This window comes from Hippocampus comes, unplaced genomic scaffold, assembly GCF_001891065.2.
Source record: "Hippocampus comes isolate QL1 unplaced genomic scaffold, H_comes_QL1_v1.1 scaffold76, whole genome shotgun sequence".
NCBI classification, from domain to species: Eukaryota; Metazoa; Chordata; class Actinopteri; order Syngnathiformes; family Syngnathidae; genus Hippocampus; species Hippocampus comes.
The window spans coordinates 3,903,636-3,929,465 of NW_017805277.1; the positions used below are offsets into that span (position 1 = coordinate 3,903,636).

General features: G+C 41.3%; 1 protein-coding gene across 1 annotated transcript in view; it reads left to right on the forward strand.

The window, feature by feature from the left end:
- disc1 (DISC1 scaffold protein) overlaps positions 1-25,830 on the forward strand; it is a 51,022-nt gene that overhangs the window by 16,880 nt on the left and 8,312 nt on the right. Inside the window, exons 6-12 of the mRNA XM_019870635.1 lie at positions 1,448-1,532; positions 1,922-2,154; positions 3,899-3,953; positions 6,623-6,725; positions 7,583-7,771; positions 17,781-17,841; positions 23,750-23,993. Coding sequence (XP_019726194.1) covers positions 1,448-1,532; positions 1,922-2,154; positions 3,899-3,953; positions 6,623-6,725; positions 7,583-7,771; positions 17,781-17,841; positions 23,750-23,993 — 970 coding nt within the window. The remainder of the gene's footprint in view (positions 1-1,447; positions 1,533-1,921; positions 2,155-3,898; positions 3,954-6,622; positions 6,726-7,582; positions 7,772-17,780; positions 17,842-23,749; positions 23,994-25,830) is intronic.

The following is a 25,830-nucleotide window of genomic DNA, read 5'->3' on the forward strand; positions in this document are numbered from 1 at the left end:
CAGGTTTTCCAGCTACGTCCATGAACATGTTCTTCGACTCTCACCTTGTTTGAAACCCCCGGTTCTCAGTGTCCACCTTCCGTTTTGCCATTTTTGATGGGTATCTGAAAGCTAATGTCACTGTTATGGGAACGACTGCTAGACGAATAAATATTTAAATAAAGCGGCCGACTGCTTGGCGCGTCACCGTTGCATTGTGGGAAATGTAGTTTTGGTGCGTGTAAAAGATCTGCCGGCTCTCGGCTTGCTGCGGTCCGCGGGCCGGTTCTAATAATAAATCAATATCATCCCAGGGGCCACTGAAAACATTCTCGCGGGCCGGATTTGGCCCGCGGGCCGGCACTTTGACATATGTGTTTTAACCGATACTATGCCAAGAGATATGAGTTTTTTTCCAACTTCACTGTACAATTTTGCAGATTTTTCATTCATCCCTTTTAATAGCACTTGTCCTCATTAGGATTGTGGGTGAGCTATCGCGTATCCCAGATGATTTTGGATTGTAGACTGAGTACCACCTGGAATGGTCGCCAGCCAATAACAGGACAAACAATATTTCAAACCAGACTCACACCTATGGATAAGAAACTTTAATTAACATAGCCGGCATATTTTTGGGGAAAAAAACTCAGGTAAGCATGGGGAAAGGATGCAAGCTCCACACAGCCCTTACCTGAGATTGAACCCCGAATCGCAGAACAGTGAGGCAGACATACTAACCACTAGGGCCCCATGCTGACCTAAATTTCCATTAACCATATTCCTGAATATTTCCATGCAGAGTTCCCAGAACAGATGAAAAAAAATCATCTTTATCATTTACTGTCTCCTTGCGAACACTAAGGTCTAATAAAGAGAGGAACATTGCGATACCTACACAGCAAAAAAAAAAAAAGAATGCTTTAAGCACAAGCTTGGCTGTACGTATTCTTATAAACACAGTAATGATCTGCTTTTATAACCTTGTTATTCTTTCATGCACACTTGCAGGGTTACGTTTTCAGTGTTGTTTATCACAGTGAATCACACTCAGTGGTTTTGAATTAAATACTCCAAAATGTACCGGGTACTCTGTTTTTTTTCCATCCTGTTCATGAGGATGTTCTAAAAACAGGCAGTGACAGAGTTGTGCAACATAACTCTTGTGACAGGAAGCGGTGCTCTGCTGCATACATCCTGAAATGCAGCGTAAAGCTCAAACACAATAGTTACCTATTTATCTTATCCATCAGAGATGCTGGTTTCAAATGACTACCCGTCACACTAATGCTAAACATGTCAAAGCTTTTCATAAAGGTCATCCTGTTTTCAGATGACCCCTGAGTGACTCGGAGATTGAGAAAAATACTTGAAAAGAAACAGACGGCCTTTGGGACCGACTCAAACATCAAGCACTCCGTTTCCATCAAAGCTTGCAGAGGTGACTGTGTTTTGTATCATCAAGCAGGTCAGGAGCAGAATCCGATGGAGGAGAGCCGTCAGACTCAGCGCGCCGTCGAGATCGTCTCATACAAGAGAAACGAATAGTAGAGGTAATTTCAGTTCTCCTAATAGCACAGGCTGTCAATATATTTAGGGATTTTTTTTCTTCCAGTTTTCCTCCCACATTCCAAACACATGCACGGCAGGTTAATTGAACACTAAATTATCCCTAGGTGTGATTGTGAGCATAAGAATCTTCAATGAACATAGCATGCATATTCTTGGACTGTGGAAGGAAGTCGGAGTACCAAGCGAAAACCAACACAAGCACGGAGAGAACATGCAAACTTCACCACTCAATAGCTTGGCCAAAATTGTCATGTTAAATGTCACAGTCGGTCTATTGACATCTCCTCAAAACCTAATTCCATCTTGGAGAATGTGCAGAACAAAATATTTCTGTGCTTTTGGTAAAGTTCTGTACACGATTGCAATGCAGGAGGAAATCGAGGAGCTGCAGCAGAGACTGGCAGAGCTAAAGGATCGCAGTCGATGTCTAGACCAGCAGATCCAGCAGGAGGAGCAGCAGATGGAGGCTGAGGAGCTGGAGGGATCCGTGCTGAGGAGCTGCAGCTCGGCCCAGCTGAGAGACATGAGCCGAACACTTCATGATCTCGTGATGTCTGAGAACCGCATCCAGATGTCTGTCTCTCTTCCTCCCTCCATGCTCAGGTTAGATTAAATGTATCAGTGCTAAAATACAATAATGTCGCTTCAGTCAAATGTGAGAAGCTCAGTTTGTTTCCTTTCACAGTTGCAACAATTCCTGCAGTACTGTCAGCTACCTAATGAAGGTGCTAGAGAACTGTCAGTTGTAGTGACAGCTCAGCAGGCAGTATATTGTACTGTATTTTTTTCATTACCAAAAGCCCATGTTGAGTTGGTTGCATGTTTGTCCAGAGCTTTAATCTTTGCCTTCCTGCTACATTCATCTAATATTCATAAAACTGTTTTTGGATTGAGGTTGTTTACCAGAATAGAGCATGTCGCCACAAACAAGTGCCTTGTAAAGAGGAAAACAGGAGTTGGGTTGCACATATAGATTTCAATAGCGACATTCACCACTAATTCACAACATGCACTGTATTTAGTTAATAAAATGTGGCAGCACTGGAAAATCCAGTGAGGCGCATCACGGTCCCAAACACGCAAGACCAGACCTGCTCTGGCACACAAATGGAGATGCGTCTGTATTTATGCCGATTGCAGTCTACTTTCTGTTACCAAATTATCAGGTGCGTTGTGGGCGGGGTAGTTCTGTGCACCGGAAGACCCAGCGAGGCACATCATGGTCCCAAACACGATAGACTAGACTTGCTCCGACACCAAAATGAAGATGCACCCTTTTAAAAATGAGACTCGTCGAGAGAACGTATAGTGACACAACTCTTTACATCCCCTACAACTCCTCCTCTCTCACACCTGCTCGACACTGCTCCGAATGTTCATGTTTTTCATCAGATGCAAATGATTACTTTGCATCTCTAATGGTAATAGCTCACAAGCCGGCACTCTGAGGATGCCTCTCTGTCTCAACACTTGTTAGAAAGACATGTAAATTGTACTTATCACCTTCCTGGTGGCGTGATCCACCATCACTGGCATAATTTAATATCTGACATACTGTCACCTCAGCCAGAATGCGTTTATTCTCAAAACTGATTGAAATTTCCAACCAAGATTGGGCATTCGGCTGCAAATCTCGGTGTGCTATGTTTCAGGTCAGCAAGATGATTGTGTTGCCGTTTTGCATTTATGAGGGGGGAAAGGGCAGGTCATGCCCATCGAGATGTTTTTTTCTCGTTTGGTGAAAGATATTCACCTTGCTCCTACGAAAAGAAGACTGGCGGTTTAGACATACTTCACCACCGTTGAACATATATATTTTTTAAAAGGTTCACTAATTCTTAGCAATATGACCACTGTCTCTTTGATTACAAATTTTATGCTGCGTTTTATCAGCTACTAAATACTCTCATTACTTTCACAATTAAAAAATGCGACCTTACAGTTTGTTAACACTCATCATTGATTGAAATATCATTCAATGATTCACACGCTTATCAGCAGTAATAGGTCAGTCAACAAAGCCCGTGTTTGTCACCATAAAAATCAAAAGAATGAGTCACTAAAATGTATCATGCATGCTTGATAAGTTTGTGTCATTGCTCACAAACTTTGGTCTGTGTAAAATTCTTCTTCAGTCTCGAGAGTGATCACAAGTGGGTAAAAAAACGCACGAAAACTTTTATTACAGCCTTAATAAAGTTTGAAAAGTCACTAAATGTCTTGAATGCCAACATTTTATTTAACCTTCAAATGTGAAGATGTTAGATGAAATCATTTGTGGATGGAGATAACAAAACATGAAATTACCCGTTTGATTGTGAGGTAACATTTTTATTCCCTTTTGTAGACTTCAGGAACAGGAGCAGGCATTGAATCTATCCATCAAGGAAGCTACTGCCAAAGTAAGGCATATTTTTTATTTTTTTTTGGGTGGCGGGGGGATGAGTGAATGTGTATGAATTTCAATGAGTGGGATGTTGAAATTGAAAGGATGCGCTCTGCATCAGCTTCAGCTTGATAAATCCGCATGCTAAATGTCGGGGTTTGTATTCATGCAGTTATTTCTATTTGATGAGGCAGTGAACTCTCCATGGCTTTAGTGGAAGGGTCAGAATCAGCAGAAGATGTTGTTTTGAAAGTATCCTGTTAAAAATGCAGTGTATCTGTGTGTCATCTTTTCTGTGACAAAAAAAAAACAAAACAAAACAAAGAGAAGTCAAGAGTGTTCAAAGTTTTTAGTCACTCTTAAGTAAAACAGCATATACTGTACTAAACTAGTCCATGGGTCGGTTCTAAAAATAGTTTGTCACTGATTGGACCCCAAACACTAACGAATCTGGCGTTATTAGTGTCGTTCTAAATTGTAACGTCCTGGGGGTGATTAGTCAAGTCCCAATGAAGGGTACAATTTTGAAGGGTTGATCCTGGAAATGTATTATATTCATGTACTGTATATTGTGCTGATTTCACTCATTGGAAAAGAAGACCTATATCTTTCCAAAATAGTGAGCTGACATTTAGCAGGAGTAGCATCTCTCCCTTTACTGGTTAGTTATTTACGAGAGGTGAGGACTGCAGATCCGTGATTTCACTAAAGTGCGGCGGTAGAGAGAAAAAAAGTCATGCGGAGCTCTTCTTTTATGACTGACTGAGTGTATAGCTCCATTGTTAACCTATTTATTGTTGTTAAGTGGTATCTTGTCTCCATCCCACCATGAATACCAAGTCGAGAGGCATTGAATCTATCCATCAAGGAAGCTACTGCCAAAGTAAGGCATATTTTTTATTTTTTTTTGGGTGGCGGGGGGATGAGTGAATGTGTATGAATTTCAATGAGTGGGATGTTGAAATTGAAAGGATGCGCTCTGCATCAGCTTCAGCTTGATAAATCCGCATGCTAAATGTCGGGGTTTGTATTCATGCAGTTATTTCTATTTGATGAGGCAGTGAACTCTCCATGGCTTTAGTGGAAGGGTCAGAATCAGCAGAAGATGTTGTTTTGAAAGTATCCTGTTAAAAATGCAGTGTATCTGTGTGTCATCTTTTCTGTGACAAAAAAAAAACAAAACAAAACAAAGAGAAGTCAAGAGTGTTCAAAGTTTTTAGTCACTCTTAAGTAAAACAGCATATACTGTACTAAACTAGTCCATGGGTCGGTTCTAAAAATAGTTTGTCACTGATTGGACCCCAAACACTAACGAATCTGGCATTATTAGTGTCGTTCTAAATTGTAACGTCCTGGGGGTGATTAGTCAAGTCCCAATGAAGGGTACAATTTTGAAGGGTTGATCCTGGAAATGTATTATATTCATGTACTGTATATTGTGCTGATTTCACTCATTGGAAAAGAAGACCTATATCTTTCCAAAATAGTGAGCTGACATTTAGCAGGAGTAGCATCTCTCCCTTTACTGGTTAGTTATTTACGAGAGGTGAGGACTGCAGATCCGTGATTTCACTAAAGTGCGGCGGTAGAGAGAAAAAAAGTCATGCGGAGCTCTTCTTTTATGACTGACTGAGTGTATAGCTCCATTGTTAACCTATTTATTGTTGTTAAGTGGTATCTTGTCTCCATCCCACCATGAATACCAAGTCGAGTCTTGCTTACGGGCTATCAGGCGAGTCTGACGCAGTCGCACTTTGAGATTGAGAGTGACCTTGCATGCCCCTCATAGGTTTGCATTTCCCACTGACTGATCTCTATATACTGCATGTGGAAATTGCAGAGGCGACTGTTTTGTTTCAAATTAGCTTTCATTTTTTTGTACACCAGCTGTTCAAGAGTGATTAAAAAAAACAAACAAATCAGTTCATCAAACATGTTTTTCGCTTTCAAATTTGTCTGTCTCGAAATTAAATCACCAATTACATAAATGCCTTGTATGTTGGAAACAGCTTCTAATTTGGATGAAGCTTTAAATAGAGTTAGAAAAGCTTGACGGATTTTTATATTTCTGTGTGAAGAAGACCCCCTTGGAGATGCTCTTCCTCAGGAAAACCAACCCATTTGACAACATTTTCAAAGTCGAGCACAAAACAGTATCAGGTTCAAGAAAGAAACATAAAGGCGAATCCTCCTCCGTGTCCCTTTGAGCCATGAATGTAGTTCCTGAAAAGATGAGAGCTGAGTTGTGGGCATTGTGTCTGGCTGTCTCCTCTACACTCTATAAAAACAGGAGTTTAAAGGGCCGATGGAGGCCAGACAGGTTTTATCAGTAGCCATCAGCTTGCCATCAGCTCGCAAGAGCTGAGGTGTCACATCCCCGGTGACATTCAGTGCCTTTCTCCTGTCTGACATTACTATGGCACCTTTTATGGAGATTTCACATTTGCACACATGCGCATGAAAGGCGGAGAAGTCTTTGTCTTCCTAAAGGTTAGAGACATGCAAACCATCAGGCTCTGCTGTGTATTCAAAGAAGAGGGAGAATCGAAACGAATTGATGACATCTTGTAAGAATGAGTTGGAAAGGAACATGGCAACAGAGCTGGAAATGAACCGTGCATCCTCTGGGATCCACGTGCCTTTTAGTGACTAACCTCCCCCCTCCCTGCTCCTTTCTTTCTCTAGGTGGTTATGAGTCAGAAGCTGGGCAGCAGCCTCAGGAGGAAAGTCAGTGAGACTGAAACTCAGCTCTTAGCTTTGCATGAAGCCAAACTGGCCGCCATCTCAGGTGACTCTACCTTTCGTCCATTGTCATGCCTTCTTAGCTTAGAGTGGACCCCAAAACATTTTAGAAGCAATTAAGAAGTACCCCCTCAAAAAAATCTAGAATCTTAAAAACATGCCTCTTACATTGCACAAAAATCCAGAAGTCGAACATCTGCCATTCATGATTGAATGAAAGACTTCACCATATCTTGTAAGAACAGATTACTTTATGCATACTGGTACAGTATGTTTATGTGTCAGCTGTGGTCTGGTCACCAGCCAGTCTCCAGGCACACATACATTGACACTCACACCTATGGGCAATTTCAACTTTTCAATTAACCTAACATGTATGTTTTTAGAATTTGGGAAGATGCATGAGTGACTCAGAAAACTCATGCAAGCATGTGGAGAACACGCAAGGAAGCTTGTATTCGTACCAAGATCTTCTGAACTGTAAAGCAATAAGTCGGCAGTAATGATAAAAGAAAGGAATGGATGCTGGAAAATTAGCTGTGCATTTTTTTAATGTAAAACGGCTCACCTCAAAGCAGTAAACTCTCTTTGCATGTTCATCATATGGTTAATTTCAATGGTCCTTTTTATGTTACTTTCCTGCACGGTTAATAAAGGTTTTATGATGGCAATACTTGGACCCTGGAACCAATTCATTGTATTTCCATTATTTCCCATGGGAAAATGTATTCTTAATCCAAACACATTAGAGGATGAGCAGTGTCCTGGAATGTGCTTGACCTTAAGGGTTTTACTCTACTTATACAAGCTCCATTAACTTCATTTAATTACACCGTTAATGTAAAAGTCATTCATTAATGAAAGGTCTATGCAATAATGTGTTTCTGTGGCGCACTGCTGTAGGTAACGACTTCAGCAGTGCCAAGGAGCTGAAGGCTGAGATGAAGGCGGTGTACCAGGAGCAGGAGCGACTGGAGGCCCTGGTCAAGAGGCTACACAGTCTCAGCTCAGGGAGCAGCCAAGAGCTGGCCAGGATGAAGGAGCAGCAGCAGCAGCTCAGAAAGGAGCTGGAGCACAGGGAGGTGCAGCATGGTGAGTCTGTCTGCACTCAGATTAGACTTTTGTCCCCCGGAGGAAGGCTGTCTCAGGAAGAGGAAATAACGATAGGAAACAATAATCAAGCAGATTTAGCCTCCTCATTATTGTCGAAGACTCTTAAAAGTCAACAAGGCTATGGCAACCTATAACAACCTCCAGCTGCTGATAGTTAGTTTGGCACTTAGGCCAGTTTGTGGTTTTCCACAAAAAAAAGGGTCAGAACATACACAGATAAAAATCAAATGTTCTGTGTAAATACTGAGAACCAGGCATTCAACCACACTAATGTTTATCCATCCATTCATTCTCTACAACATATCCGGGCTTGGGTCGTGGGAGTAACATCACACACTAATGTCTGTCTTATATTTCTTTTTACAGTGCTAGCAAGTTGTTCGTAGAGTTTTCTGCATGAAGATCAAGATCATGCTGAAAAAAAAGCAATGCTGTTGTAATGATGTCTTGTTGATGTCATTGCCTAGCTAGCTAGCGGGCTAGATAGATAGATAAGTACAATGATAGGATGAATTATCCATCCATCCATCCATGCATTATCTGAGACGCTCATTCTCAGGCATGCTCGAGCCTATCGCAACCGTCTTTGGGCAGTCGGCGGGGTTCACCCTGAAGTGATTGCCAGCCAATCGCAAGGGTGAATTATAATACGGCTGTCACGTTGCCGTGGTTTGTTTGTTTGTTTTGTTTGTTTGTTTATTGTTTATTGAACATAAAAACATATACAGTAATAAATAGACAGAAAGTAAGGTAAGTAAAATAGTAAAAAGGAAAGAGAAATCAGTCATCATACAACACAATTATTATGTTCAAAGGAGTAGGAAGAAGTAAAAAACTTATCTAGTCCTACCCCAAGTTATGTATTTATATATAAATAGATCATTTTTATATCAATCAGAAAAGAAAGAAAGAAAGAAGGAAGGTGGTGGTGGACCCCAAAAAGCAGGCAGGAGGGAGGAGCAGGTTGTACCTGAAGAATTGTATTGATAAAAACACAGAAAACTAAATCCAAAAAAAAGTCCTAAAAACAAAACGAATCCAAAGTATCAAACAAAAACCATGACTGAAGCTCAAAACTAATAGTAACAGAAACATGACCTAAACATCATTACAGAACAAACATGACAGGAACCAACAAACAAACAATGACCCGACAATGAGTGGTCGGGGCGGGAGTCCTTTTATACAACTCATGACGTAATGACCAACAGGTGTGTCGCTGCAGGTGGAGCCCTACAGTGCCACCTGTTGGTCACAAACAGAACCGTGACGACGCCCAATTTATACATTTTGTAACTGCTGATATGCACGACATGAATGCAAAACAAAATACATAACAATGATACAATTACAATTATTAAAGGTTTGGCCACATGAACACTGAACAATTGTTCCATTTTTGAAAGGCACCCCCCTTTGGCAATGAAAACATCTTTTTAAATATGAATAGCAATATGAATCACTCTTTTAAGAGAGGTCCTCACTTATGTCGCTCCCTGCTGGGACTCTACATCATCAATGAATGGTGACTTTTCTCGCAAAGGAACTGAAAACTTGCCGTCTGTCTTTGGGGACCCTACATCAAATGAGTTTGTATCAGAACTGGCAGCTGTTAAGAGGAGGTGGAGTGCGAACAAGGGAAATACACTTTAGATTGTGTGAACTAGCCAATTACCTTTGAGTCACACGCTGCCGATATGATGTAGAAGCACTACGGGAGACCTGAATGCTGCTTAAAACAACCTTTTACTTACCTTTTTGGAGTGCTAACTATAGGGTTTGGCCTCTTGGCTTTGCGTTTTGATGGCACCGCCTGCAGTGCTCCTCCAATCCATCAGTCACAGGCAGATCTCTGTAAAGGTCACTTCTCTGTGTGAGGCGCTGAGGTGGGAGCATGAAGAGCGGGGGTGGGGAAAGTGACGAGACGCCAGTGCAGGTAGTGAAGCTATCGCAGCAGCCCCTACGTGTTCAATCAGACTTCTAATGTCTTCTCCTATCCAGATCATTAGTGACTACAGCCTGGCCATTAGTGTTGGGCCACTGTCTGCGCTTGAATGTGTGATCTCTTGACACTAGGGGGCACACTTTCATTGTTACAGGCTGCGATTTTTGTATGGTCCTTAACATGTCCATTCATTTTAATTATATTTCCTCATTATAATATCGTCAACTTGTGGCAATTAAAATGTAAAAAAACATAATTGCTCCTCGAAGACATTCGGGCCCACATCGATCACGAGACGAATAAATGACAACCCCAGCAATGTATATATCATACCATATCATGAATGCACGTGGCTCAGTATGCACATTGCAGCACTGAGGGCCACACAAAGAAGCCAAGTAGAATGTTCAGGCTAGACAAAGGAATCGGAATCAGGTGGATAACACATCACTATTTGGGACGTGATGGCGAGCTAATGACTGGTTTTTTGCCTTGCTCAAATGCTCAAGTGGGCGCACACAATATGGCAGCAGCAGCAATTTCTCAATGTGTTGCTGACACCAAGCTAGGGGCTCATTAAACTGTCAGCCAACTTGGTAATAAGGGTCTGGCACACACAAGGCGGAACCTGATAGTCCACAAACAGCATAGGAGCAGTCGTTGGCGAGAGAGGGTTGGAAATAATTTTTTGACTCAAAAGTCAAGGTGGTCACTGAGATGTTTACTGCATTTAGTGCATTATTAGAAGACTAGAAACATCCCATCACAATAAAAATGGATGTACAGTGCACCATTTAAGAACACTATATTCATGACAAAAGCTCTAGAGCAGGGGTGTCAAACATACGGCCCGCGGGCCGGAACCGGCCCGCAAGGAAGTTCAATCAGGCCCGCAGGATAATTTAAAAGTGAAAAAAAAATGCATAAAAGACACAGAATTAATATTTTAAATAAGGTGCAATTCATTGAGTATCCGCAAGGGGACACTGTTTTGATCAGAGAAAAAGACAACAGCAGCCTCAGTCCGTCACTGAGACAGACCCATGACAGCAGACGCTATCAATAGCACTCTCACATTTACACATTTAATAGCACTCTCCTTAATTTGTAAGGTGTAGGCAGGGATTACATTTAGATTTTATATGCACATGTAAATGGTTTAAAACTTCCTTTCTTTATAAATCTCGTTTAATCTTAAAGTGCATTACTATATTTTTCAATACCAATTACTTGTTAAAGTTTGTACAATCAGTGGGATCAGTTGCAATGCATATTTGTGAATGATAAAAGTAAATTGCACATTTGTCGAAGGAAATGTAAGGTGCTTCCTGAAATGTTTTGTAAAAGATATGTTCATTAAATTTCAACATTTTCCTCATGTTCTTGTGCTTATTTTGTATCAAAACAAAGGGAAGACAGATTGTTTTTGTTATTTATAGCAAAGTATGGTATCATTTTCATGGTCCGGCCCACTTGACATCTACCGAGGCCGTATTTGGCCCACCATGTGAAATGAGTTTGACACCCCTGCTCTAGAGCAAGACATTTAAGAAATGATTTCATCTTGTTGAGGGTCTGATCCATCTTCCCCTTCGTGTTCAGGTGTCAATCCTCTGCTTAGTGGGTTGGGCTGGAGGAGGGTTTGTGGGTGCGTTTGGTCATGTCAGCGCTCCAGAGCTGCAGCCTTGCCCGACCCTGTGCAAGCCCTTGCGCCAATCTTGTAATGGTCACAAAAATAGAGCCCAGAATGTTTTGAATCTTCCTCATGACAAAACCAAACGAAATATAAAATCCATGCAACATTCGTGAGAATGATGCAAAGTGTGAAAAAGTGCGGATGTGCTAATTTTCAAAATTCTGAAAAAAAAAAAGACTGACTCAGATGAGTTTTAAAAAGTTGGTAATTGAGTACACTCATTGGGTGAAGGGAAGAAAATGAATATGCAAGTCAATGGGGGAGTTGTGTGGCTTTTGTTCATTTACTGCATTTATCGCACTCCTACAAGGCTAAAATCATCTCATCACAATACAAATGGATGTGCATTATTTGAAAAGCACCGCATAGTGCTATGAAAAGCACGATGGTCATGATCTAAAGCATTACACTTAGGAAATGATTTCATCTTTTTGAGTGTCTGACATCATGTTCAGGGTGGGGCTTTTGGATTTTGGAGCCATTATGGTCCTAATTGCCATTGGCGTGAGTGTTGATGAATATGAAATCCATTATAGGCAGAGGTTTCATTCTCCGTAGAGAGTGTAATTTTGTCCCTAAGAGAGACTTTGAGTGATACTAAATTTGCAAATAAATAATTGAGAGACCCGACTGAAGGGTAAATGACCTCTAGGAGTGTGGACAATGAGATGTGAATGCGTTGACTGTGTGTTCTGTTTAAATCTGCCAATCCTTATTTAATAGAAGACATAAACAGTATGCTCCCAATGTTTATTATTCTGTCAAACATTCAATTGCTTGTCTTCTGCTCAGTCTTCGCCAGCTACACTATTCTTTCTTAACACGGCCACCCAGGTCACCTTCATTCTGCTTTTCGGCAGTTTTTTTTTTTGTGGACTCTGGCCAATCATTTATGTATCTGGCAATGGAAGTGCACATCCAAATACTGCCACTCAAAGTTATTACACAAATGCAATTTTGCTCTTAATGGAGTGCTTGATAGTAATGCCGAGGGCATACGTATATGATTTATTCATTACTCTGCCACTTTTAGGGTGCTTCTATTGAGAACTTGATGGAAGGTATGACAGCACTTCTGTAAAAAAAAAAGGCTTGGTATGATTGAGAGTGCTAAAGTGGCTAAGTGGACCCAGGAGAGTGTTTCCTGCTTTTTATTTCTGAAGGGTTTTTTTTTTTTTTGGGTATTATTCCTTCTTCCTGTGATTGAGTGTGAGATGGGACTTTCCATTGTGTAACATGTCAGATATCCCATTCTACGCGTATCCAAAGAAATCCCTATTAAACAAATCCACACTGTCAATCAATGTCTTAGTTTCAAACCACAGTGCATAGTGAGCAAGTTAATTACTAACGGACAACTAACTGTAAAATCACATGTCCATCTGACTTGTAAATTATTAAAATCGCGGTCACTTATTGTTGCTATTCACAGTGAGCACGAGGGTAGGTTTAGACCGTTTGTAGAGCAAGCCTAGAGAATTATGGAGAATCTTAATGCATGTCTTTTGTCCATTGTTCTTTTTTTCAGTTAAACACATCCGTGCCCTTTGAGCCTTTTCTTAGGGGATTTTTTTTTCAACTCAGGAACTCGGGACATTAGTCATTTGGTGCAACATTTTCTTTCTTACATCAGTTATGCAGAAATTTATAAGGTACTCATGGTATCATTTCATACGAAGGTCTCTCCAAATCAGATCCTTGTCTTGAACAATAGGACTAAATAGTGTTGTCTTTCATCAGCTCTGAATCATTCAAATTTTAATCAGCCCCAATTTTTATTCCTTCTGATTCTCATTTCTTGCTTATGGCTGGATTTTGTCATTTGGATTAATCAATGCACTATTCACTGAGAAATGACAAAATGCATTCATGCACCTTTGCCTTTTAAGGGCACATTCTGTGAAAAATGGGCTTTTAATTTGGAGATGGGATACTGGAAATTAGCATACATCTTACGGTAATTACAAACCTTCAAACAGCTACGACTATAATGCACAGAGAGCAACAACACATACAAGCACAGCATTGCTCACAGGCATGCATATATTCGGTCTGCTTTGTGGGAACAACTATTTCTGTACTTAAGCACGGGACCTTCTCCGCCTATTTTTTTTGCTCATAGGACTTGCTTGAACCGTAAAAACCCATCCATCTATTTTTAACACCGCTCATCCTGAACAGGGTCGCGGGTCGTGGGTGTGGCGGGGGGTTGCTGGAGCCTGTCCCAGCTCACTTCGGGCAAAAGGCAGATGACTGAGGAAACCCATACAAACACACTCGCTTAAAAATTTACAGACAGCCGGGATGCGAAAGAGGAACAACAGTTTAGTGTCGGTTCACTCGCAACCATTTTAGTTTAAGGTGCCTTTCAGAGCAACAAAGAAGAACACACGATCACACTGTAATATCCATCCATACATTTTCAACACCGCTCATCCTGTACAGGATCACAGGGATGTTGGAGCCTATCCCAGCTGACTTCCGGCGGAAGACGGACTACACCCTGGTTGCCAGTCAGTTGCAGGGCACACATAGAGACAACCATTTACACGGTCACTGAGTGGAAACCGATCGCATGCTGCCCGCACGCATGCCAGACAAGTGTACCACTATACCATCGGCGATTTCAAACTGTAATATACCGTGTCAAAAAACAAAACAAAACAAAAAGGCAAGAACATCAATGTAAAAAAATGATTTGGAAGGGAAATTGAAAAGGGAAAAGGAGCCCGTGTTGCTCAGGTCAGATGGTAGTGCGTTCCAGGAGAGGTATGTGATGCGGTGGGCAGTCAGGTGGAGAGAATGTGGATAGAAGTGTGTGAAATGTGGTGGCAACCTGTGTCATGAACAACAGGTATTGTGAGATGACATTATGGATGGCTCTGAAAGTGAACATGAGGGTTTTGAAACATATTCCAAAGTTAACCGGTAGTCCGTTTCTAACTTGTAATGTGTTTCTATGTTCAGTAAATCAATCCATCAATATTTTTGTTTTTGCATAACGCTGTTCACGCTGGTGGATTCATGGTAGCATGTGCTGTGCAGCGTTTAGTGGCCTTGTCAAACAACACGACTTTTTTGTCATTCACAACGATTGCGCTGTCAGACTACCAGATAAATATAATTCTCTGTCTTGGATCGGGTGAGACATCACACTATAAATCCGTCATCGACCAGACCCCGCCCAATTGTCGCATACTTCTGTCAAGATTCAGTCCAGACCACGAAGCGTTCCAGACGGCACATGAACAAACTACGTTTGTCTGTGACAAATCTGTCGGCTCAAATTCAGGCTTGATTGGTGTTGTCTGACATCGGCATAAGGCAGAGTGGTGCATTGCTAAAATATAAACTGCTTCCAACCATACAGATGTGCGCGGAGACATTTTTTTTTTTTGTCAACTGACTCCTTTTGGGTTCCTTGAGTGCATTCATGCATAGTCCCACAATATGTTCTCTGTGCCAGCTGTTGTCTGGGTATTGCTTTGCCTTGTGCTCCCACAGTTGCCCGAGCCCCCTTTCTTCAACTGCCAGTGCTGCTACTCCGTTCATCCGCACTGTGCATTGTGTGTGCATAATGCAGAGCGTGTTCGTGTTACCTCAGCGCTTTGCTCTCAAACAACCCAAGCTAAGCTTAAACACATTCATCACAGCCAATGCCTTCAGCTCAGTTACAAAGACACTCAATTGCTCTTCTGCCTTATTATGCTCAGGCTTTTATAACATGCATATCATTGGCGCTGCATTAGCACAGAGATGCCTCTAATTTGTTAGACAACACGGAAGCCCCACAGATGTTCGGTATTGTTACGAGGCAGTAAGGAAATTACTGTATTATTCATTTTCAATTACTGCGCTCTTCGAATGCTCATATAATCCATTAACTTTGTGTATCGCTGTGTGTAAATCTGCTCTCTTTGCTTTGTCTCGATAAATACGATGCATTCTAATCTACTTCTTAATCAACTTTAAATTTGATCTCAATCGAGCTAATTACTTTTTACTTACTTACTCACTTTACTTACTCAAACTAAATGTTAATATTGAAACCTGTCAAAGCAAATGGGTCAATTGGAAGTGATGAATCATCAGAATGTATGTATTTACATGTATTATGATTGGATGGCTTTTTGGAGCCAGTTATGGGGATCTGGAATCAGTGTTTTGAGCACCTGCTGAGATCACTGTCACAATGGGAGGCTGAGCTTCGCCTCGTGTATCACGGACGACAACAGTGGCTCCTCATCCTCAATGGCTTTTTAGTACTGATTTTATTCGCATGTTCTGCCAAATGACAAGGCCTCCTGCGGACCTACAGGAAGTGGTAATATCACCCATTGCTTGGGTTCATTTTGCACAGGGGTTGGTTTTGCTGCTTGATGCCTGGACCCATTCTATTAGCTTTCTTTCATCTGTAATGCCTACAAAGGCTCACTAGTTTTGCCTGCGGTTGGCATGGTGACAAGATGGCGCGCCGACTCTCCTCGGCATATAACAGGATCCGCATAGGAGGAAATATGAACTCAATACACTTATGTCTGCATCACCGATCTTCATTTCATGGGTCTTTTTCTATTGCAATAAATTATATCTAAATCTGGCTCTTGCTCTTGTTCAAGCCCAAGCCCACTTTGTCATCTCTCATTCAATCATCCATCCAAAGTCAGGCGGAAAGCCTGCCCCATGTATCATTCAGTGGCTGCCTATTTGCATGCTGCTTAATAAATGAATGAAAGAATGGATGAAAGTTAATGTGCGAGACATTCATGCAGGACATGATATCACACGGCAATTAAAGTGGTGGTAAGTGAGCTGCCTTGTCCATGTACACCATCTGAGAGTCTCAGACGGGATTTCTCCCTCTCCATACACCTGCAGCGTGCAGAAATAGCCTGGCTATCTGCCTTGTGCTTGCACAGAAGTGTGGATAGAACTGTGTGTGTGTGTGTTAGTAAGTGTGTGTTACTCAACCATTTTTCCTTTCTCCCTGCTGTGTCTGCCTGTCGCCTGTCTCATACCGGAGCTGACACAGTCTAATAACTACCATCGAGACAATAATACAAATTGCATGTCAAACTACAGCATAATGCCGAATACCAATTAGATTTCTTGTCACCATTCAGAGTGAGATCTAAATAGAAGCATTGGTACCTTTGATAGTGGAATTAGTACATGGGGAATATCTGCCACAGAGTTCACGTGGGGCAGCGCATTGTATTCGTAGGTAGCACATGTGCCTCACAATTGAATGGTCCTGGAACTGAACTCTACTCAAGCCCTCCTATGTGGAGATTGCATGCTGTCCACACACTTGTGTGGGTTCCCGCTGGGTAATCAAGTCCCCCCCCCTCCCACCAAAATAAATAAATAAATAAATAAATAATTTTATATATATATATAGTCTGACATAAATCAGATATCTGCCAAATATATTTAACAGATTAAATTAACAGATCAGGTGTACTCTGCAGGGTTGTCATAGTTTTATCAATAGTTTTATCATGGCAGTACGAGAACGGGCCCTAAAAGCTGACTCCAGATGCAGGCTGTGCAAAGAAGCCACAGAGATGGTGCTGCATATCACAGCAGGGTGCAAGGTTCTGGGAGGCAAAGCATACATAGAACAAGTGAGAAAATGTGCAGGGAAAAGACGGTGTTGACAGTAACCTCCAAGCTGGGTGGATGGCTCTGACAGATACCAGGTGTCCTCCCCCCCAAAAAATATACAGGTATATCTATATCTATAGATATAGATATAGAGAGAGGAGAATTTTCGAATAAACCCTCAAAGGAGGCAGCAGTTTGATATAAATGCCTCCCATTGCGTTTTAAAATGTGCTGCTCCGGGGGGGCAAGTTTTCATGTTTCATACATGAGCTCATTAACGACGCTCAGTTTGCCTGCGCCCTTCATCCTAACTCCTAAACTAATGCTCAGCCAACCTGCGTCTACGTGCTCACGGCACAGCTGAAAGCTGGCAGGGTGCTACAGAAAGCAACGCGCTCGCCGTCCAGTTGAACGCCCTGCAGAAAGACTGGTGCCATATGAGGACATGTAACATATACTGATCAAATCTTCTCTTTCGCTCGAACCATCTCAAGTTCCAATCCATCTTTTATCAAGTACCATATGTGCTCATCTTGAGACAAAGAGAGACAGCTAGTCCTCTGTTACACTGTCGAACAATAGCCTCACCAACTGTGATGATCCACAATATACTTCAGGACAATGGCTTTTAATTATATTAGAGTTGTGATTAGTTGCTAAGATACCCTGTTACCGTTGTGTAGAGAATGAAGTAAATTGAGTTCAATGTGCTGTTTTCTTCTTTTGTTCTCTTCATGTAGAAAGCCAGCTGAAAGACAATGCCGTCAAGTATATTGAGCTATTGGAAGACAGGCTGCACAGGTAAGTTGTTTGCCAATATATTTGTCATGTTAGCACATACAGTACACAGTAGCCCTTTTTTTCAACAGGAATTGGAAAAAAACAAGGCAGAAACAGAACAACCTCCCCCAAGGACTCACTTTCATTGTCCTCACTCAGCTCACCCACCACCTCATGCACTCATATCTTTTATCATCCATTTTGTTTTCCCCACTTTTCCTTCTGTCTCACATGAGTTATTTGACAGCTTGTACGCCCCCTTATTCAGATTTCTTTTTTTTGTTTTCTTGGGACATTTGAGAAAAATATTGCAAGTTTTCCGAACAGCTGGTGTATTTCACGGCAACTAGCAGCTTGTGTCTAGTCGTGTGATCTTATTATTAAAGCGTGTGTTATTAATTATTAAATCACCTGACAATGGCTTTCATCTGTTTAAAGGCAGCAGCCAGTAACTTTGATTCACTTCCCCTCTTGTTCAAAAAATATAGATTCAGTAGATGCATTCAATTGGTATCATCACCAGTTTGATAGCAAAACAAAATACCACATTTATGAGTGTACCTTAGTTACATTCAAGTCAGTTATTTGACAGCTATAAATGAGTGTCATTTGAAGCTGACATAGCCACAAACACAACAAACAGCTCCAGGTAAGGCCCAGTGGCTTCCTTGTGCTCCCATGTGGCACAGTAACACATATTTTGCTTGAACATAGAGTGCAATTTCACACATACACATGCACATTCATCCATCATCCACTGTAAATCTTTTCAGTCTGCTTCAATGTACATCACTGGTGATGGAGTGCTGAGGTGACGGGAGGTGAGGATAGGAAGGAAGGTTGGGGGAGGGAGAAATGTACCAGCGCTGGTGAGACGTCTGGTCTCCGTGGCGACGGATGCATTTGAAAAAAAAAAAAAAGTAATTATCTCTTCGCGCTAAAGACTAAAACCGGATGTGAACGCTGCACCGATGTTGTAAATGTATCACCAGGACAAGAACGTTATGTTCGGAGGGTTAGCTCAGTCATGTAATATAAATGTACATTTTCTAAATGAACAAAATGCTTCGCGGTGCCATTTATCATATTTGAATACCTGTGATGCAAATATCATACAAAATAGAGAGGCAATTAAGAGTAAAAAAAAAAAGAAATGCTCTTTGAGATCAAACTAAAGGCGCTCTGGGAGCATCCAAGCGGCATCTGTCATGTGTGAATTGTGTCGAACAGAGCAACCCTGTTTGCTCAGATGGCTGCTTTAAAAACCTCCCAGAAATCAAACCACCCACCTCACAAAGCGTTCACTGCGCCATGCATCATCCATCACACTCCCTCCAATAGTCACTGCCTTGGTTCTCACCATGTTATTAGCACCTCTGCTCAGCGGGTGCTATGTGAGATGTTGACACAATTAAGTCACCCATCTCCCACTCCTTACTAATTAACAAATTCAAATGCACTTTATAAGTTTTGTAAAAGGAAAGGTGTTCTTGAGGAACCGTTTTCATGTACCTGCATGAACTTTTGTCTTCTATTTGGTAATGATGTGGTTGCTCCTGTTGGCTTTAACTGAGCGTGAACCTTTATCTCTCATTGGAATGGTTTGAAACCAAGTCTGCGTGGATAGCAAATAATCATCTCTGGATTCAAGGCCAGCGTTGGATAAAGAATGCATATTGAATGCCCCGAGGTTTCAAGAATCTTGTGATTCACTAAGTCTGGGAAGGATACAGTGTTGCGATTACTGTACAGAGTAAATGGAATGATTTTGCAGTTGATCAATCTTCATACTTTGCAAAAAAATTGAGTAGCTGAGAAAAGGACAAAGTTGTGGATACAGCAAAGGGAAAAAAAAATGGGTGTCTTCTGCAGGTTGTCCAGACACGCCTTTCGGTTGAACTCACACTATGCAATCTGTGTCACGCTTCAGCTCACTTGACACTGAGTGCTCTATTTCCGTCACAGGTGAAAGTCTGGCAGGTCGTAAATCTACGTGGAGGCGGGACTTTCACAGGTGCACACAAGCGGGCACATTTTAAAAAAGGCAGCTTGCGCCATTGTGGGTATGAACTCAGCCGCCTGTCAAAGCGGCTCCTACCCATTCACTTGAACACATTTAAACACACTCACATACGGCAGGTAGAAGAAGCAAAGATCTATGTGTGACTGGAACATTGTTACTGTTTTGCCAATGTGGCACCAGACAATGTAAGTGGGTTCCTTCATGAGCTGCTGGCGACATAAGTTATGTCAACAGACCTCATACATTTGTCACCCCTAAAATTCCCAAACGAAAATCAAAATACGCCATTTTGATAAGTGCCAACGTGCTCAAAATAAATTGAACACAACAACTGGAAATTATTCAGAGTAAAAAAAAAAAAGCAAAAAACAAAAGCCCTCGGCCCACTAAATCGTGCATGGACACACGTGCATGTGCAATGTGCATGTAACGATTCAAGTCATCACTCCTTTTGCCAGTTAATCATAATAACAATGACCTTATGCAATAAAAATAAACCCAATGTGTTCACCCATGGTGCACCATGATGGTACACTCAAATTGGGAGAAGCCTAAATTTTTAGAAAACAGTCTGAGGGCAGGCCTGTGGTGGACAAAAGAGACTGCAAAGCCTGGCAAGATTCAAACTAGAGCCAATGCTCCTCCACATCTGGATGGGCCATTTGAAGTGCCCTGGCATCCTTTTGACAGGCGTTTCCAGCTTGGAGGTGGCCCGGGAAGGATCGATGGATCATAGTTTATTCACAATCCCGACGTACTGGGAAGGAATCCAAACTTTGTCTCTTGTTAAATTAACTTCAACATCATGAATCCCCTGATCATTTTGCATCAGGGACAAAATGAAAGAATGGAACAATCATTCATTTTTTTTGTGGCCTCATGCTTCTTATTCATCTGTGGAACCTGAAGTGGAATTTAACTTAAAGATATAAGGTGTGCTATTCTCTGCGGGGAGGTCAAGTAGCCCTGGTGCCATCGGAACCAGAACACAGTTTTTTCTTTCCGTACGTCAAGTCACGATTGTTCCTCTGCATCTGAGTTGAGTGTAGTGACTTGAGGAGAAAGTGCAGTCCTGCCAGTCAGCAGTCGCAGGGCGGCGGCCCAAAGACAACGAAGCAGCACGCCCACACCCTGTCACTGTCAAACAGCAGGCTGAGTGGCCCTTACCAATTAACCCCTGGCTAAGGATTTGATACAGATGAGCACCAGGATGCCACCATCACAAGGCTGCGTCGGAGCTGTCGTGTTTTTTGACAATCTAGCAAAAAGCCTTCAAACCAGCAGTCACAGGGAGGAGACATAGATGTGGCCAACTTTGACATTTTGAGAAGATTACCTGATTAATTCCCCACAGTGACTTCTTTGTGTGTGCTTACCTCTTCAAAAGAAGCAATATCACAGTAGCATGGCTCAATGGGTGCAGCCTTCTTCTACACAATTGAGAAGAAGTAGCTGAAAAGTGCAGGACTGCTGGCATGAGCGGTTTTTCGATCACCTGGTGCTAAAATGACGGTTAGACGAGAGCTGATGGGCATGCCGCTGGCAGGGCTCAGCGGTGGCAGACTTTTTTAGGCATGATGAGATAAACTGGAGTAAAAACTGGAATTAAATTTTAGGGAGCTTCATTACTGCCGAAGAGCATGAAATCGGGGGAGGGGTTTCACACCGTCTGCATACGTTTTGTTACCGGTGTAGCGTTCATCCCTGTTGCCATCACAAAGTTGATACCAACATCAACACGTTGCCATCCTGAAATCATATTCACTCGCTAATAAAGGACACTGAACCGTTAATTATGCCGTCATCGTATGATCCGGCCTATCTCGGGTTTTAGCGGCAAACTGCTACTTGCGAGTGCCCACCTGGTACCAGCATCTGACGACCGTTGCATTGCTTTGCTTTCTTTCTTTTCTCCCTTTTCCATAATGTGGACTAAGACTTATTTTTTGTACTTCATTCTCTATATTTATAGGACGATAGGCCTTAAATTGCACTTTGGGATCTGGTTCATTCATGGTCCACATATAAAATAAGAGGGAATCCTGCCCTATAATGCACTAAATTTGTGTTCATAAAATCTAAACGGGCATATTTTACATTTTGAGTTGAATGTATTTAGTTACTTAGTTATTCTCTACTTATTGTCCGTTATATATTTCATCATTATTTAACTTAATGATCTGCCAGTACTCACCAGCTAATTTACCCGGCAACAGATGAATCAGTTTTTTTTCCCCTACTTAAAGCACTGAATTTGCCTGTGTCAAACAATGATGATGCAGTTATTTCTAAAATGTTACTTGACAGTAATCAAACGCGGTTCAAAATCCAAATTAGCAGACGAAAAGTTTGTTCGGTTGGACTTCGGAAGAGATCATTTCGCCTTTGAAAGTTCACAACAGGGCTGCAAATAGAAATGGAGGACATTTGAACTGACATGATGTTTTGAAGCATCACAAAGTTACATTTCTCCATCTTGTCACCTTTCATTTGTTTCCTTCCTGCACATGATGGAATCATAGTTTTTGTTTTTGTTTTTTTTTTTTTGCTAAAGCAATATATCTTTTCCCTTGACTGTGACATTTTCCCATTCTGTTTGAAGGGAGATTAAAAAATATCGAGAAACAAGGTCAACACAAACATTTGTTTGCCAAAATGTCACCTATGGCCACACATCTTTGGAAATGATGCATTACCTAAAGGTCAGGAAATGACAAAGGGCAATAAAAATAGATCAGTGATCTAAGGTGAATAATTTGGCAATGGGTTTTCTTTTACAATTTGATGCAAATCACCCTCTGCACGATACATCAGCATCATGAACTCTGCAGAGATTAAATGGTAACAAAACTCATATACAGTATATAAATTCAGTTTGGGAAGTTGACCTCTATTAAAGCATCCCGCCTTGTGCCCAAAGTCAGCTGGGATCGTCTCCATCTTACCCGTGACCTTAATGGGGGCCGGCGGTATAGAAAATGGATGGATGCATGTTTATTATGTGACTGAATTAGATTTCCTGCTGCAATAGGCTTTGCTTCCACAAAGGAAACCACAGCAGTTGATCAATTGCTATGTTGCTCATTTATGAATCACTGTTACGTGTTTGATGTCACAGGGTCAGGCCAAGAAAGGGGTGGAAAAAACTCAATAGTAGTTTGAAGAAAAAGAACACTCTTTTTGCCCTGAACTCTCGCTCTGACATGAGAACATAACACGATCTTCACATTGGAGTAGGCCTATTGAATCATTTTAGAATTGATTAAATAATCTGCTATAAATTTATTTTTAAAAAATCTAATTGTATTACAAAACCATTTTCTCCGATTACCGATTATAAAGCAATTATTGTGTATTTGATGTTGTTTAGGGAAAAAAACAACACCGAAGTAACATCACACAAGAGGTTATGAGGTTGTTTTCTTTTTTATTTATTTATTTATTTTTTTTACTTTTTTGAAACGGATTCAGTAACTTGTTTAGTCATTGTATTCCAAAGTAAAAGCAGATTTTTGCAAATGTCTTTTTGATCAAACACAAAAGGATAGTTAATCTGCTCTCATGAATAACTTTAATAAGCAGAGAGTAATTACTGTTGATAGGCTGAAATCAGAGGAGTTGGACAACGTTATGATAAGGCATCATTATATGTGAGTATTTCGCCATATAATGAACGGTAGATTCCTCCCAAAAAGTGCAATGGTGAATTCGCAAATGTGCCAGGGTTCACGGTATTTTCTTAATTTCCTAAAAGCAAATGAAGTTTGCTTTACTCAAATTACAATGCCATTTCTGAGATAAAGAAGAAGCACTTCTTTTTTGCTATCACACTTGCATAAAATTGCTGAATGAAAATGCTACATTGTCTGGCGTTAATCATATTTTCATATTTTCATTTGATGTTAGCTGCAGCTGCTCGGGCCTGGAGCGGATTTGGGAAGCCGACCTGGAGGCGTGTCACCTGTTCTTACGAGGCTTGCAGCTACGGACATCCATCTGCAGCGGAGCGGACGTGGACGACCATCTCGCCACAAATGGCTGTGCTTCACTGCAAATGTGTGCCAAAGAGGAAGAAGACAGCGCCATGTTGACGGCTTTAGGCGGTCGCTGGTGTCCCGAGGCCAATTTACAGAACTCCGAGTTCACGAAGGTAACACAACCTGTACATGTCGCGTTAACGACACAATGTATTATGAACTATATGTGATGCCTTTGTTCACATGCGGTGCCACTCATGTAAAATCGGATTTGTGTCTGAAATCGTGGCCCTTTGTGACGTTTCAGTTTTTGCATGCTCCTTACATGCTTGTCTCTAAAAGGTCAAAAGAGATTTCACATAAACCATTTGTTCGACAAATGAGTGCTAACTTTGTACAGTATGGCAACAGTAAGACGAGCTCACACTCTTATCACTGTTTGCTCCATGCTAAAAAAAAAAAAAAAAAGAAAAAAAAGATGTTTGAGAGGCAACCTTTTAGAGACATTGTCCTCTTTACTACAAATTCTACCATGTAGTTCATGATGATGTGTGTTGTTTGTGAGAGGGCTTGTGGACCTGTGCATCCATGTGAACGGGTACTATTTCACCAGTGATTTGAAGCCACTGCTCCAGGGCAGAGCCCGAATCATTCACTCCTCTCCTCACACTCGCCTCCGCCCACGATGTCTGACAGTCTCGTCTGAGATAAGAACTAAGTCAACATAGCCAGCAGCCATCAAAAAATAAAATAAAAAAACCCACAGAAAACTTGCCAGACATGTTTTTTTTTTTTTTTTGCCAGGCTATATTTGCTAGATTGCATCTCAGAAATGTAATATTTGCAGTTTTTCAGCTGCAGCTCATGTTCCGAAAATCAGAATGAGTTGCTCGTACTGTATGATAAGTGTGTCAGTTTTGTCAATTCATTTCTTAACTAATTGTTGAAAGTTGGTGATTAATTATGTCATCAAGTAGTTGAGGCAAAATGGAGGGCACTAATTGGCTGCAACCAGCAGAAGCACTGTTGATTAAGCCCTTTGTGGTCTCAAGGAGCATGCATTATTCTGCCCAATACCCAACATTGGCATTGGAACGAGACTTCAGACAATTAAGACTCTCCCACCCATATTGAAATAGTATGTAAAAATGACAATGTATTGACCAGTGAATTGTTAATTTGTTATAGGAAATATATTCCAAGGAAATCTATTTTAATGGCCATCCCACTGTGGACCCTCACAGTTTCTTCCCATTAGGCTGTAGCTTCTAACCATCCTGCTGTGCATGACCCTAAATCTACATTTTGCACCTGTGTCCTTGCTACCTGCATTGCCTTGACTGCATTATATTATATGAACCGCAAGAATCTACTTTCTGCTTTCCTTTTGTTTCTCTCTGCTTTTGTTTTCCTGCTAAAGCCTAGCCTCTCCTAACATTTCTCCAAGAAGTCAGAGGTGAGAGAGCCAACCAAGCTGTGCACAGTTCATTCCTCAGCCCCCACCCCGAGTTATAAAAAAGATCGATTTTGTATACGGTATATACAAACTCTATCGCAGGGATGGGCAACTGGCAGCCCACACGTTAAGTGGGCCCTCGATTAAGGTTTGTCAGCGGAGTTTGGGGGATTAAAAAAAAAAAAGTCTTATTCACCCTAACCACCATCTATTACGTATACATGTGGGTTTTGGCCCGGTCCCTATTCCCCATGAATCGTACTTTTAAGTTGTAATATTATCATTCACCACTAGATGGAAGATATGAGCTAGTTGCACTTGCACCGGGTCTCATACTGCCCTATTTTATTACAATTGTATGTGAAAAACATTACAATTTTGAATGACTTGATTTTTGTGAAAAAATGCACAAAATGTGTTCTTTTGCATTTAATGTTAGGTTGCTGTTCAGCAGTTTGTTTTTTTGGTGATGCCCTTGAATAGTCATTTTTATTTATAAGGAAACCTTTGCCCTCGAAAAAAAAAAATTCATAGTATGTGGTTATTTTTGATTG